At 36.0% G+C, this 15,668-nt stretch overlaps 2 protein-coding genes and 1 pseudogene across 2 annotated transcripts; all 3 read right to left on the reverse strand.

The window, feature by feature from the left end:
* Nucleotides 1-1,556, reverse strand: LOC126726242 (germin-like protein subfamily 1 member 13). The gene is made up of 2 exons (XM_050431464.1): nucleotides 1,365-1,556; nucleotides 1-673 (listed from the first exon to the last, which is right to left on the reverse strand). The coding sequence occupies exons 1-2, from the start codon at nucleotides 1,525-1,527 to the stop codon at nucleotides 123-125; spliced, it is 714 nt and encodes a 237-aa protein (XP_050287421.1). The 5' UTR covers nucleotides 1,528-1,556; the 3' UTR covers nucleotides 1-122.
* A 2,569-nt stretch (nucleotides 1,557-4,125) lies between these two features.
* LOC126728321 (uncharacterized) lies at nucleotides 4,126-4,743 on the reverse strand. Its single transcript, XM_050434168.1, has one exon. It carries the CDS (start codon nucleotides 4,741-4,743, stop codon nucleotides 4,126-4,128), a length of 618 nt encoding a protein of 205 aa, XP_050290125.1.
* Nucleotides 4,744-10,990: 6,247 nt separating this feature from the next.
* Nucleotides 10,991-15,553, reverse strand: LOC126728322 (uncharacterized; annotated as a pseudogene).
* Between the last annotated feature and the right edge of the window lie 115 nt (nucleotides 15,554-15,668).

The following is a 15,668-nucleotide window of genomic DNA, read 5'->3' on the forward strand; positions in this document are numbered from 1 at the left end:
TCATAAAAAACCATTTTATTTGATAATACTATTTCTCTGACATTACAAAAGGGAAATCAGGACAAACTTTATTCAAACCATATAATGGTTCACCGTCCCTATTACATATATTTTTTAGAGTTCTAGTTTGACATGAATTCTTTTTCAAGATATTCAACTACACCCTTGTCTAGTTGGAAGGCCTTGATGAGAACATCAGGATTGATGGGAGGTTTAGATCCAAAGACCGCATTTGCTATAGTGATCAACCCAGGATTTTGGCTGTTAAGACTAGCAAAGGCAACAGCATTGGTCTTCCCTATGTTGAATTGGAAGTGAATGAGTCCAATTGGGAATACAAAGACGTCTCCCTTGTCTAGAACTTTGGTAAAAAGTTTGTTTGGGTTGGATGTGACAAATCCAACTAAGAGAGTGCCCTCCATGACTACCAAAAGTTCAGTGCCACGAGGGTGAATGTGAGGAGGATTTAAGCCGTATGCTTCAAAGTCAATGCGAGCCAAAGATATGCCTAGAGTATTGAGACCTGCTAATATATCGACATTTACAAGAGTGACATTTGATCCGACTTTGTTTGCTTTGTTTGCAGTGTCTGCAGGTTTACTAACTCCAGAGAAGAAAAAATCATTCGCTACGACCATTGTAGGATCCTTGCAAAATTTTCCGTTCACAAACACTACACAAAGAAAAGTTTGTTATTGTAACAATGGATAGTAACACTAACATGTCATTTAGGAGAAAAAAATAAATAATTAAAATCTAATGTAGATGTTGTAATGGTCGAGCATAATCTATATATATATATATATATCTTAATCTATATATATATATATATATATATATATATATATATATTAATAGGTAAAGTTTAGGGAAAATTTAATTAAATTCTACAATTAAAGTTTAATTTTGCGTCATGTGTCCTAAATTATTTATTTTTAGAAAGAATTTTATTTCTTAACTTTGGAGTCAAATGTGGGACTACATCATAAATATCCATCCAAGTGAGTTATTGCGTACAAAAACTAAAGAGTCTAGAATTAATGAACATACAAAAATTTTAATTTTTTTTAATAAAAAAATGGATAATTTACGTACATTTACTATCTAATAATATTCTTACAAGACTTTTTAAAGAGTTAAATATATATATATATATATATATATATATATGAAAGAATGACTATCAATAACATTTAAATTATATATGTAAGAATTATACTATACATCTTAATGTATATCTTTTAAATATATTAGTAATACATATGCATGAAGTTGCAAGTTAGTTTCATTAATGGGTAGAACCTATAATGATTTCAAAAGAACTTTATGATAATATTAATAATGAGAGTGTGTACATTACATACCAGCAGATTTGACATCGTTAATTGCGACACAGAAGTCTTGCAGAGGACTAGGGTCATAGGCAGAAGCAAAGGAGGATGCCAAGGCCAAAAGGGCCACAGTTGCAAGAAAAGAAACACCTTGCATTATATTTGAGGAGGTTATCTCTATCTTATGGTATTCCATCCTTGCTTCAGTGAGGGATGAGAAACATAGCAAATGGAAATGTCTATTTATAGTGATGAATCAGTGAAGCGGTCTATGTTTTTTCACAAACTTGGTAAATGTTCAACCCTTTGTCACATTTATTAATGTAATAGGTGAGCCAATTTTCTTTAAATACCACTTGTCGTACATATATGTATTTTAAAACCAATCAAATATGACCCTCTTGAATGGCATTGTGCAGTTTTAATATTGCTTTGGCCCAATCATGTACTATAAAAAAATAAACAGATAGAGCGTTGATTATTACATACCGGTAAGTGTCGGTAAGTGTGTATGTCACTTCAATTAAAATAGTGTTTTTAGAACATAATTTCAGTTAAATGGTAAAATCTTAATTTCACAATTTTGAAATTATAGCTAAAATGAAAACATGTATTTTTAAGGTTGTGTACAAATGTGTGCAATAAACATTAAAGTAAAATATAAGGTTGCTTTGGCCAACTCAAAAATTAACTTTATCTTGATAGTTTGAAAGTTGTTGTGTGATTGCGTGTGATAATTGAATGATGAGCAGAATCATAAAAGATAAAGCACACATAAATGTTTATATGGTTTGCCTTTACCGCCTGGGTTCACAATGAGAAAGCCCTTGATGGCCACAATATAGGTTTGGAAAATACATAACTAACCCTAGGCGAACCATAAACTAACCTAAGATCAATATTCTACAAATACATAGAATAACAATTGATTTGGGTCACTTGGGCCATAATATGTCTCAACATTTAAAATTAACAGCAGCCATAATTAAGCCTTGTAGGCTTGTAGCTTAATTGATTGACATTTGCTTTGTTTCTCATAAAATAAAAAATTGTTAGCACTTTGTGATGTTTTCTATATAAACATAAACATCCAAAGTTCAAATCTCTCATTCCAACTATAAATTTATAAATAATAATAATAATAATAATAATAATAATAATAATAATAATAAATAGATATGAAATGACTAAGCTTCTCCATATGTTGACACCGTCCTCATTAGTGAAATGTTCCACCACCGTGACCTCATATGTTGACTCTGTCCTCATTAGTGAAATGCTTCAACTTGCGATATGCAACGTACGTAACATTACTTGCGTAATTTCTCAAATGGTTTAATGTAACATATCTTATCGACATGATCTTAACTGATGGGCACTAAAGACTTCTTAATGGTTATATAGTTAGATTTAATGGTTTTTTTAAGGACCAAGTGACCAACAACTACCTGGTATCTGGTATATTCTTGCTGTTTCTTCCACTTGTGTTCTCTTTACGTTGACCCTATATATGTTATGATTTACTTGGTTTAGATTTGAGGATTCTTTACTGTTTACAGATAAAACCTCATTTCTCATATCTGGACACTTTTAAATTTAAATCCTCGTTTCTGTGGCTTAAAATTAAAAGATTTTTATTTTTTATTTTAGTCAAAACGCATGATCTTACCAAACAAGATATAGACGAGTTTGATATTCACATTAAAGAACTTCTTGATAATAAAAAAATTAATAGAAGAAACAAACAGTCCCCACACTAATCTTGCTTTTATGGTAAGAAACCATAGTGAAATTAAAAGAGGAAAAACTCGTGTGGTAATCAACTATAAGAGGCTTAATGAACAATTTGAGTTTGATGGACATTTAATTCCATGAAAAGATGTCTTTGTCAACCAAACCAAAGGATTAAAGATTTTTAGCATCTTTGATTGTGAGTCAGGATTTTGGCAAATACAGTTAACTGAGAAGTCTAGACCATTAACAACATTTAACACACTTACATTATCATCGGAATGTAATACCCTTTTGGACTTAATATGGCTCCCCAAGGTTTTCAAAGATTGATGGATAAATTCTTTAAAGACCTAAGAGATTTTTGTGTAGTCTATATAGATGATATTCTTGTGCTCTAAAACAATAGAAGATATAAAAAGCATCTTGTTTGTGAAAGATTTCAAAACTAAAATAAGATAGTTTCCTTAGAAAAATTGAAGATAAAAAAAAAATACAAATTTTATTTTAATAACTATGGAAGAAATTATATATAAAATCTCTCTAAAAAAGAAACATCTCTTTTTGAAGAACCTAAAAAGGAAAAAGAATTTGTCTGCATGAAAAAAGACTCAGAAATGATAAACAAATCAAAAGAGATATAAATGATTTATCAAAAGTTTATTTTCCAAAAAAAAAAAAAAAGATTTAAACTAATACTCAAATGCTTCAGAAAAAGTGGACGATGTAATAGAAAAGTATTTGTAAAAATATGAGGATCACTACAATATGACCCACAGAGGATTTCAAATCTTATTCCTAAAAGGCTTCAAAAAGAATAATTAATTTGTAAATATAATTCTGAAAATTTTAAATCAAACGAATGGAATTATATTATTATAATTTTTATTTAAAAAAAGAAAGAAAAACTCTTAGGAGTTAAACTACTAATAAAGAACAAGGCATATTTATGAGCTAATTAATGACAAGATCTTTCTTAAAAGAAAGAATTTCAAATTTGAGTTTAGATGGCATCTTTGAATTTTTTTTTTTTTTTTTGAAACCAATGCGAGTATTCATTCCTTCATTCATTCAGAGACATGGAATCCAAATACAAAGCTTGCAGGGCTGGAGGAGGCGACTTTTCCACCCATACCATATCCTCATCAACCTGACTAGCATAGCGGGCCAAGCAATGTGCAACAGAGTTGGCGCTCCGCTTAACACACTCTACAAACATGCTACTAAAACCTGAAGCTAACATCCAAATGTCATCATAAATGTGTCCTAGTTTAGACCTATTAGGACGTGGGGATACCATGGTTCTCATTACCGTAATATTATCACCCTCAACAACCAGGTCCTGGAACCCCAAGTCAAGAGCAAACTCAAGGGCCTTTCTACATGCTAGCACTTCAGCTTCTTCGCTGCTCGCCACGGACGGACCACAAGCAGACAATCCAGCCATCACCACTCCCAAGCTGTTCCGAATAATAACCCCAGCACCTGACGAGTTCGAGTTCGCAAATATTGCGGCATCGAAGGTAAGCTTGAAAGCCAACCCCATGGGTGGTCTCCACTTCTGGACAGAATCAGTACACACAGAGGCAGAAAGCTGAGTTTGTGAATCTTTCAACTCGTCCAAAACGTCTCTCGCTCGCTGAATAATTGTTGCTGGGTTTTGTATTTTTCCTCCATGCATAACCCGGTTCCGTTAATTCCAAATTGTCCAACAAAGCACCCAGAATAGCTCCTGCTCCTCCTCATTCAATTTTTGCGTCAAACCTTCAACCATCTACATAAACTCAGGTTGTCCGGTAATGCTTTTCTGCAACTTCCTTATACTCCCCGCCCAAATATCTTGCGCCACCCCGCACTGCCAGAGAACATGAGCCACTGATTCGATTTCCAAACCGCATATCTGACAGCGTCCATCCTCCACTACCTTACATCTAACCAAATTCTCTCGGGTAGGCAGAGCATTTTGACACGCTCTCCATCCAAAGACCTTGATTTTGTTTGGTAAGTGCAATTTCCACAGATGCCGCCAGACCAGCCCACCAGAATCTGCCCTTGAACTCTCCCCCTTGTTACTCCCCTGCCTTGAAAGTTCTCTAGCAACATGGTAGCCCGATCTCACAGAATACTCCCCATTCTTCGTGTGTAACCATATGAGCAGGTCAGAGGCATGTCTTCGACTTAGTGGTAAGCGAAGGATTGCCTCAGCGTCCTCCCTATGGAATTTGGCCTCAATTAATTCCCGATCCCACTTCTTGAACCTCCAATCTATAATCTCCGACACCCTCCACTCCCATTCCTCCTCCAATGGTGGATGGATCACCATATTAGTTGAATGATCGAATATCCACTTGTCCTTAGTGACCCGTATTGTAGAGCCATCCCCCACCTGCCAACAACACCCTTTTTTAAGTATGGGTTGAGCCGCCATTAAACTTTTCCACACAAAAGAGCTATTTGGGACGTCCGAGGCTTCTAGAAAATTGCAACGTGGAAAGTATCGTGCCTTAAAACATCTATACAAAAGGGAGTCTTGTTCATGTAGCATCCTCCACCCTTGCTTTGCTAGCATTGCCAAGTTGAAATTCCTCAAATCTCTAAACCCCAAACCCCCTTCCTTCTTAGGTTGAGACAACACATTCCAACTCTTCCAATGGATTTTTTTCTCATTCCCTATTTGGCCCCACCAAAACTTTGCACACATTGCATTTAGTTCATTACAAAGCTTGGCTGGTAATTGGAACACTCCCATTGTATAAGTTGGGATTGATTGGGCAACCGCCTTGATCAATACTTCCTTACTTGCTCTAGATAATAATTTCCCTTTCCACCCTTGAATCTTCTTCCAAACTCTATCCTTCAAAAAGGAGAAAGTTCTATATTTTGCACGCCCCACCAATGTAGGCAACCCCAAATAAGGTTCAAAACGGTCAACCTCCTTCACCCCCAATTCATTTTTGATTGCTTCTCTTTCTATCCCTTGTGTGTTGCTGCTAAAATAGACTGAGGACTTCTCAAAGTTGATGCATTGCCCGGATGATGCTGCATATAACTGTAAGGTATCTGTAATACACCTCACTTCCTCCATTGTTGCCCAGCAAAAAAGCAAAGAGTCATCAGCAAACAAGAGATGAGAAATTGTTGGTGCACTCCTTCCAATAGATACCCCATGAAGTTTGCCTTCAGCCTCCTTTTTGGTCAACAAAGCAGTAAACCCCTTGGCACATAGGAGGAACAAGTAGGGAGATAAGGGATCTCCTTGACGAATACCTCGTGTTGGTTTAATATTACCGAACGCCTTGCCATTGATACGGACAGAAAAGGAAGGGGTGGAAACACACGTCATAATCCGTTCAATCCATACATTCGGGAACCCCAACTTGGCCATCATTTTTTTGAGGAAATCCCACTCCACCTTGTCATAAGCCTTACTGATATCCAGCGTCAATGCTAGCATGCCTTTCTTCCCTGTTTTCCTGCAATGCATAGAGTGGAGTGTCTCATAGGCCATAAGCACATTGTCCGTGATGAGTCGTCCCGAAACAAAGGCACTTTGGGTATGAGAGATTAGTTGAGGGAGTATCTGTTTTAACATGTTAGCCATGACTTTAGAAATAATTTTATAAATGACATTACATAGGCTAATAGGTCTATAATTTGACATTTTTTCAGGCGACTTAACTTTTGGAATGAGTACAATATGAGTATAATTTATATCAGAATTCATATTTCCAGATTCCAAAAAATCTAAGACAGCAGCAACAACATCATCACTAACAATATGCCAAAATTTTTGGTAAAAAAGAGCATTCATACCATCGGGTCCAAGAGCCTTTGTTGGTCCCATTTGGAATAGCACTGCTTTGATTTCATTAGCACTATATTCCTTAGATAATACCTCCTGCATATCTGCCGTCATCTTGTGTTGCACTATATCAAGGCATTCATCCAATCTGTCACATGCACCAGATTTGAACATATTCTCAAAGTACTCAGTCGCCATACCAACAATGTCCTCTATCTCTTCCACCCAATTATTATGTTGGTCTTTAACACCCTGAATCATATTCCTCCTTCGCCGTTGTGAAGATTTGGAATGGAAATATTTGGTGTTTTTATCTCCATGTTTCAACCACGAAATCCGTGACCTTTGAGCCCAATAAATCTCCTGCATAAGCAGCAGATCGTCAAGTTTTTTACTGGCTTCCAACATGCTTGCACTATTCCCATCTGTTGCATCCTCCATGCTAAGATCCTCAATCTTCTTTTGTAGTTTTTTAATTTCCTCCGTCTCGGGTTGGGTTTTGGTGGACCCCCAAGCAAACAATTCCTCCCCACACTTATTTATTTTATCCTTAGCTCTGTTCAATCCTGTGTTAGCCCCTCCTGCAGTCCGCCATGCTTCCAAAACTGTTTTTTCATAATCCTCCCAAAGAAGCCACGACTCTTTGATTGAGAAAGCACTAAGTGATTATAATTGACTTCCCAAATTCGGAATCTGAAATTAAGTTGTTATCTGGGAAGGAGATAAGTTGATGAGATAATAAATTCATATTGTCTTTTCTAAATGGGTTGAGCGATTGATACTAAAAGATTTATTCTATAGATTAAATTTGAATTTAGATTCGGAATGAAATTTGGGAGGAAAAAAAGATGATGAGAGCTTAAATGAGACATATTTGGTCAATAATCATGTAATTTTAGAATATAAGACTTGTATCAAATGGTGTCACCAAAATGACTTGTAGTTCAAGCCACCTATTGGTGCCACCAAAGACTTTTATTTCAAAGTTGTAGCTAGGGCAAAGCTATAATTTTAAGATTGAGACTGACCAAATTAATAGTAATAAGTTAAAAAAAAAAAAAAAAACCAAAATACACTACTATTCCCTAGTGTTTGGAAAAAACTTAAGTGTAGTACAATATGTTCCCAAATTAAATTCAAACACAAGATTATGTTGACTAATGAAACATAAAAGTTATTTTCTTTTCTAAAGACAATTAAAATTCAATGAAACTAGTTTTGTATTTCAACTGGCATCTCATAATGTTTTTAAAGGAGAGATTCAAAGTTCAGATTCCCCCACCTCAACTATCATGTTGTAATAATAATAATAATAATAACTAGTTGCTAACTAGTGCGATGCACGGAAAAACTACCAATTTTTTTCAAATGATGTGACATTAGCTATTGGAATTTAGCATCAATTCTCCTGTAGCATGTTCTTATTTTTCAATTTCATTTATTTCATGTCTTCCACTAAATATTCAATGCATTCATCATATTTAAAAAACGTTGAAGTTTAGATATTGTTTTTCAGTTCCTCTTGATTTTAAAGACACAACTATTGAATCTCAACAACATACCAATGCAAATATTAATTACTTAAAATTCAAAATAAATTATTTAAACATAATAAGTTGCAATTCAAATTGAGTCTCATGAGTTTTTTAAATGTAAAGAGAACACTACAATATTTAGAAATTAGATGTATATAGACAAACAGTTAACGCTATACTAAAAAAAAATCCTCAAATAACTAAATATAAGAGTTTAATTCCTCTATGTTTCAATTTAAAACCAAATTGTGCATAAAAGCAAAAAATTCCCTTCGTTCCAATACGTCTTTAGTATCAAAATCACAAATTCTTTAAAACCAAATTGTGTATAAAAGCAAAAAAAATTTCCTTTGTTCCAATACGTCTTTAGTATCAAAATCACAAATTCATTAAAACCAAATTGTGCATAGAAAATCTTAGAGATTGAAAGACAACTTTAAAATGTTTTTTGTATCTTCTTCCTTTGTTGCTTTGTAGTAGTCCCTAAATATGCCCTTTTGTTTTCCTTGAGTACAGATGTTGGTGTGAGTTGCACATTAGTTTGAACATCAAGTTTTTGAAATTTTGTACAATCACCATCTTCTTCAATTGATAAACCTGGCAATAGAATAGGTTGAGGAATGTATTACAACATATACATCTTAAATATCATATTTGTAATTTTTCTAAATTAAAGAATACTTACTTCTGTCAATCTATCAAGTTGAATTGCTTTGTTAGTTTCTTCAAGAGACTTAAAAAGTTTCTTGACAGTGTAGAATTCCCATCCATAGTTGAGATTATTGTCATTTAGTTGTATTTGGAAAACAAATTGTTTTCCTTTCAAATTTTCTATTTGCACAGGAAGGATGACTTCATCGGGCAACTAACAAAAGTAACATTTTTCTAATTATACACTCAAGTAAAGTTTAGTAAATATTAAATACTAATTTTATCTTCGACATTCTCACCTCTAAAGATTTATTCAAAAGGTCTTTGGCTGATATGTTGAGTAATTTTTCTGCTTCTAAATCAAATAAAATGAATGTGGCCATTCCTAAGCTATCTTGAACCTTTAATTGAATTCTATACCTGATAAAAGAAATGATATATATAATGTTGTGTATTTTAATATAAAAAGTAAATGTTAATATCGTACCCCTTCTATTTCTTGTTTCAGATAAAATTAATCTTCGTCTCAATCTTGCATAGAAAGCAATCTCCATGCTTGGGGAATAAACTAAAAGCAAAGCATTCACAAAAATTTAATTGATAAATATAACTATATAGCGAAAACATATATTACAAATTAACAGTTAGATGTTATAGAAAGGGGAAAAATTGAAGGGCTTTCAATAGTGATTTACTTGTGTGTGTGTAATTTGCCGGGGAAAAAGAACACTTGCAAATTGAACACACAAACTCTATACTATAGAGGAAGGGCACTTGAGAAAAGATGTCATTTATTACCTGAAACTTTGACTTTATTATTTGTTTATTTTTTGGGGTTAGGTAAGATTTTCAAGCCAAAACTTGTTGAGTTTTGGATGTTAAAAGATGTCAGGATTAGTGTTACCAACAAAATTGTACCAAATTCCTTAGAATTTCCAACGACACAGACATTATGTGAACTACTACAAGGAAAAGATTCTAGAAGAATCCTTGTTTTTTCTTTCTTGGCTAAACCCATATAGAACTTTGTGCAAAACAACTTACTGGCCTAATCATAAGTTTGGAAGGAGAACCATAAAATTATTATGCTGTGAAACTACTGAACTAAATAAATTTTCTAATACTTGAACCTATAGAACAGCAAAATGAGATAACCTTACAACAAAATTGGCAAAGCAGAAACCATAATTAGTAATCACAACTTATGCATCAGCATTCATGCGCAACACTCATCACTTATTGGCATATAGAATTAACTGAAGCAGGTGAAAACGACACAAAGATTTTCATAAGGATGAAACTCTTTCCAATCTTTTAGAAAGGTCAGAGGGAAAGGGTGAACAAATCAATCTACCCCCAACCAACTTAATCTCTCATGGAAATTTTACCAAACAGCCCAATATAAAATGATTATTTTAGTATAAAATAAACTTAAAATAATTTGAATATGATAGTTTGTGTAGGAAGTGATGTGAACCCCGTCAAGAATAACGAGACCCAACAACGAAAGGGAACCCAAGATCGTTCTATGGACAAATTCAAATGGGAGACCTCGACCTGTTGTTTATGACAAACAAGAACCTCGGTATAAGGAAGATGCCACAAACGGTGGTGGAAACTCCATTTGATAAGTCGAGATGAACGCCATAGGAATTCCTGATAAGTTCGAGTAGTTCTTCAAAGAACCAAAGAGAATAAACCTCACAAGTTTTATCAATAATGTCTGAAAAACGTTTATAGACTTAGATGACTATTTAAGGGCTTCTTAAAACTTGACAGACAAGAAAATATATTCTAAAATAACTCCTAATTGATACCTAACCATATTAGGAATAAAGTTTGACCTAAAAAACATTAAATGCACCTAAAAACAAGGAAATAAAACACCTAAACCTAGAATAATGTTTTTTACATAGACCCAAAATATTTCATGCCAATTCTTAGCCTTGATCTCCATTATTCCCCTCCTCTTGAAAAGGATTTGTCCTCAAATCATCACCTACATCAAAAGGACTCAAATCAGTAACATTAAAAGTGGCACTTACATCGTACTTACCAGGTAAATCTAGCTTGTAAGTATTGTCATTGATACGCTTGAGGACTTGGAAGGGACCATCTCCTCTTGGGAGCAATTTGGAATATCTTTGCGTCGGGAATCTTTCTTTTCTCATATGCAGCCAAACCCAATCTTCGGGTTCAAAAACCAGTTTGCGATGTCCCTTGTTGGCTTGTGTGGCATATTGCTCCATTCTTCACTCAATGTTGAGTCTTGCTTTCTCATGAATCTGCTTCACAAAGTCAGCTTTCTGTTTGCCATCTAAATTAACGTGCTCTGTCAAAGGTAAAGGAGATAAATCTAATGGAGTTAAAGGATTAAACCCATACACAATTTCAAATGGCGAAAATTTGGTAGCAGAATGAACAGCTCTATTATATGCAAACTCAACATGTGGTAAACATTCTTCCCATGTTTTGATGTTCTTTCTAATGATTGCCCTCAATAGAGTAGACAAAGTCCTATTTACTATTTCAGTTTGACCATCAGTTTGTAGATGACAAGTAGTGGAAAACAATAGCTTAGTACCTAGCTTACACCACAAAGTCTTCCAAAAATAGCTCAAGAACTTAGCATCTCTATCCGAAACAATTGTCCTAGGCATGCCATGTAATCTCACAATCTCTCTAAAGAACAAATCAGTAACATGTGAAGCGTCATCCGTTTTGTGACATGGAATAAAATGTGCCATTTTAGAAAATCTATCCACGACCGCAAAAATTGAATCTCTTCCACGTTTAGTCCTAGGCAATCCTAACACAAAATCCATTGAAATATCAATCCAAGGCTCACTAGGAATTGATAAAGGAGTATACAAACCGTTGGGCTGCACTTTGGATTTAGCTTGCCTACATGTGACACATCTACCACAAATCCGTTCGACATCTTGTTTCATGTGAGGCCAACAGAAGTGCTCCTGCAAAATAGCTAAAGTCTTTGCAACTCCAAAATGTCCAATTAATCCCCCACCATGTGATTCCTGCACTAATAACTCCCTCATAGAACAATTAGGCACGCATAGCTTATTTTCTCGAAATAGGAATCCATCAAGATTAAAGAACTTACCAGAGGTAATTTTCTCACAAGCTCGATATCCCTCACAAAATTCATGGTTTTCAGCATATAATTCTTTAATGTGTTGAAAACCAAGCAATTTTGCATCAAGTGTGGAGAGTAAGGCATACCTGCGAGAAAGTGCATTGGCGACTATATTCTCCTTACCTTGCTTGTACCGAATGACGTATGGAAACGTCTTTATGAACTCCACCCATCGCGCATGCCTTTTGTTTAGCTTGTGTTGGCCCTTCAAGTGTTTCAAGGACTCATGATCGGTGTGAATCACGAACTCCTTAGGCCATAGGTAGTACTGCCACGTCTCTAAAGCCTGAACCAATGCATACAACTCCTTGTCATAAGTTGGGTAGTTTAAGGTTGCCCCGTTGAGTTTCTCACTGAAGTAAGCAATTGGTCGTCCTTCTTGCATAAGAACGGCTCCTATACCAATACCTAAAGCATCACATTCAATTTCAAACGTTTTAGAAAAGTTGGGCAAAAACAACAAAGGTGCGTTAGTCAGCTTCTCTTTGATTAATTGAAATGCCTTCTCTTGTTCTTCTCCCCACCAAAATCCAACGTTCTTCTTGATCACTTCGGTAAGCGGTGCGGCTAAGCTATTGAAGTCCTTCACGAACCGCCGGTAGAAACTAGCAAGTCCATGAAAACTACGAACATTACCTACACTTGTGGGGCTCGGCCAATCTTGGATTGCACGTACCTTTTCTTCATCAACTTGTATACCTTGTGCACTAACAACAAATCCCAAAAATACAAACTTATTGGTGAAAAAAGTGCACTTTTTTAAATTAGCAAACAACCTTTCTTTCCTTAGCACATCTAAAACAGATTTCAAATGTACTACATGATTGTCTATGTTTTTGCTATAAATGAGTATATCATCAAAATAGACAACAACAAATCTGCCTATAAATGCATGCAAAACATGGTTCATAAGTCTCATAAAGGTGCTCGGAGCATTAGTCAAACCAAAAGGCATAACTAACCATTCATACAAACCATATTTTGTTTTAAAGGCGGTTTTCCATTCATCTCCTTCTTTTATCCAAATTTGATGACAACCACTTTTTAAATCAATCTCAGAAAATATGCAAGAACCATGCAGCTCATCTAGCATATCATCTAAGTGTGGGATAGGATGACGATACTTTACCGTTATGTTGTTGATGGCTCGGCAATCAACGCACATTCTCCACGTCCCATCCTTCTTAGGTACAAGTAAGACCGGAACTGCACATGGGCTCATGCTCTCCCTCACGTGCCCTTTCTCCAACAATTCACTTACCTGCCGTTGAAGCTCCTTTGTCTCCTCGGGATTGCTCCTATAAGTTGGTCGGTTTGGAATGGTTGCACCGGGAACAAAATCAATTTGATGTTCAATCCCTCGGCTTGGAGGTAACCCATATGGTGTTTCCTCGAGGAAGACATCCTCGTACTCCTGCAAAAGAGAAACAATAGAACTAGGCAAAGCAAGGTCAAGTTCGTTAGTGTTTAAAAGTACCTCTTTGTACAAAAGTACAATCATCGGCTTATTTGAAAACATTGCTCGCTTGATCTCGCTCACTTTTGCATAGAAATTCTTTTGTTTTCTCTCTAATTTTCTCTCAAGGGCCGAACTTTGATTTTCTTTTTCTCCCTCATTTTTCTCAGCCTCTCTCTGATTTTCACTCTTTTTCTTTTGCTCACTCTCTTTCTTTTGATCACTCTCTTTTTGTAATCTTACTTGATCCTCGTATACTTGCTGCGGTGTCAATGGTACAAGAGTGATTGATCGTTGATTAAGTACAAAAGAGTACTTGTTCGTAAAGCCATCATGCTTCACTTGCCTATCAAACTGCCATGGACGCCCTAGCAATAAGTGTCACGCTTGCATCGATACTACATCACACATCACTTCATCTTCGTATTTACTGATTCGAAATGCAACTAACACTTGCTTTTTCACCCTGATCTCACCACTATCATTTAGCCATTGCAACTTGTACGGTCTAGGGTGCTTTACCATGGGCAATCCCAATTTCTCCAGCATAATTGTGCTTGCAACATTAGTACAACTACCACCATCAATAATCACACTACATACCTTGTCTTTAACGTAGCACCTAGTGTGAAAGATGTTCTCCCGCTGTATTTCATCAACTCCTTTTGCTTGCAAGCTCAATGCTCTCCTCGCCACCAATGTCAATGTACCAGGGGCTAAATACTCCTCCTCGGAAACATCCTCTAATGGCGGCATGTCGTCGGCGTCGGAATCTTCATCATCGGTCACAATTTCACCATTGGCTTGCAACACCATGACTTGCTTGTTTGGACATTGACTTGCTATGTGGCCCATACCTTGACATCTAAAACATTTAATATCACGATTCCTAGAGGTAGAGGCTTCAGTTTTACCTTGAGGAACGTGGCTGGTGGTCGCGGACTTGGGCTCGGGTTTGGGCGTTTGTGACTTATCCAGTGGCTTAGCATGACTCGATTTCCAAGAGGTAGAACTAGAGTTATGGCTTGCACGTGTCCCATTCCCTTTCTTGATTTTTTGTTCCACTTTGATAGCCATATGCACCATATCTTCCAATTCCACATAATGCTGCATCTCTACCTTATCATGGATCTCCCAGTTTAAGCCAAGCAAAAATCTAGCCATTGTAGCCTCCCGATCCTCCTCTACATTAGCGCGGATCATAGCAATCTCCATCTCCTTGTAGTAATCCTCTATGCTTCGACTTCCTTGTCTAAGACCTTGAAGCTTTTTGTACAACTCTCAGTAGTAGTAACTTGGAACGAACCGCTTTCTCATCACTACTTTCATCTCCTCCCATGTGTCTATTGGGCGTTCTCTATTCCGCATTCTGTTTATCACAAGCTGATCCCACCAAGTAATAGCATATTCAGAAAATTCAATCACGGCTAATTTTACCTTCTTTGTCTCGGAGTAATTGTGGCAATCAAACACGAACTCCATCTTCTTCTCCCACTCAAGATATGCCTTAGGATCAGACCTACCTTGAAAGGACGGAATCTTCATCTTAATACCACCCAAGTTGTTATCTTCGCGATTCCTAGCTTCTCTAAATCTTCCTCTAGGTCTTCTATTGCTAACAATGGAATCCCGATCTTCTTCTTCATCAAAACCAGACCCATAACGCCCTTCATCCTCCTCCCTCGGTGGAACTCTTTCCCTTCTATGCAAATTACGACCATTTTGTGGTTGCTCCTCATGTCTATTCTCCATCTGATCTATCCGTTCGTGAACCTGTGTCATCTCCATCTTCATCACACACCTCATCTTACTCATCATGGCCTCCAAAAACACTTTCGGATCAGCCAATTTTGAATCATCTTCGGCAATGCTCTTACCACTATCGCGAGACATGATTGCTACAAAACAAAGGTTAGAAGAAAGAAAAGAAAAAAAAAAAAAAAGGAACCTCACGAATCACTCTCTTACATGTTTACACTCAAGAATGTGGATCACTCTCCACTCGTGT

The sequence above is a fragment of the Quercus robur genome, chromosome 5, assembly GCF_932294415.1.
Source record: "Quercus robur chromosome 5, dhQueRobu3.1, whole genome shotgun sequence".
NCBI lineage: Eukaryota > Viridiplantae > Streptophyta > Magnoliopsida > Fagales > Fagaceae > Quercus > Quercus robur.

Excerpts from the sequence above, each read along its gene's own strand:
- LOC126726242 (XM_050431464.1), bottom strand. The coding sequence starts at position 1,527 with ATGGAATACCATAAGATAGAGATAACCTCCTCAAATATAATGCAAGGT. Across the intron at positions 674-1,364 it reads TAACGATGTCAAATCTGCTG|TGTTTGTGAACGGAAAATTT; the intron begins GTATGTAATGTA and ends TTCTTTGTGTAG.
- LOC126728321 (XM_050434168.1), bottom strand. The coding sequence starts at position 4,743 with ATGCATGGAGGAAAAATACAAAACCCAGCAACAATTATTCAGCGAGCG.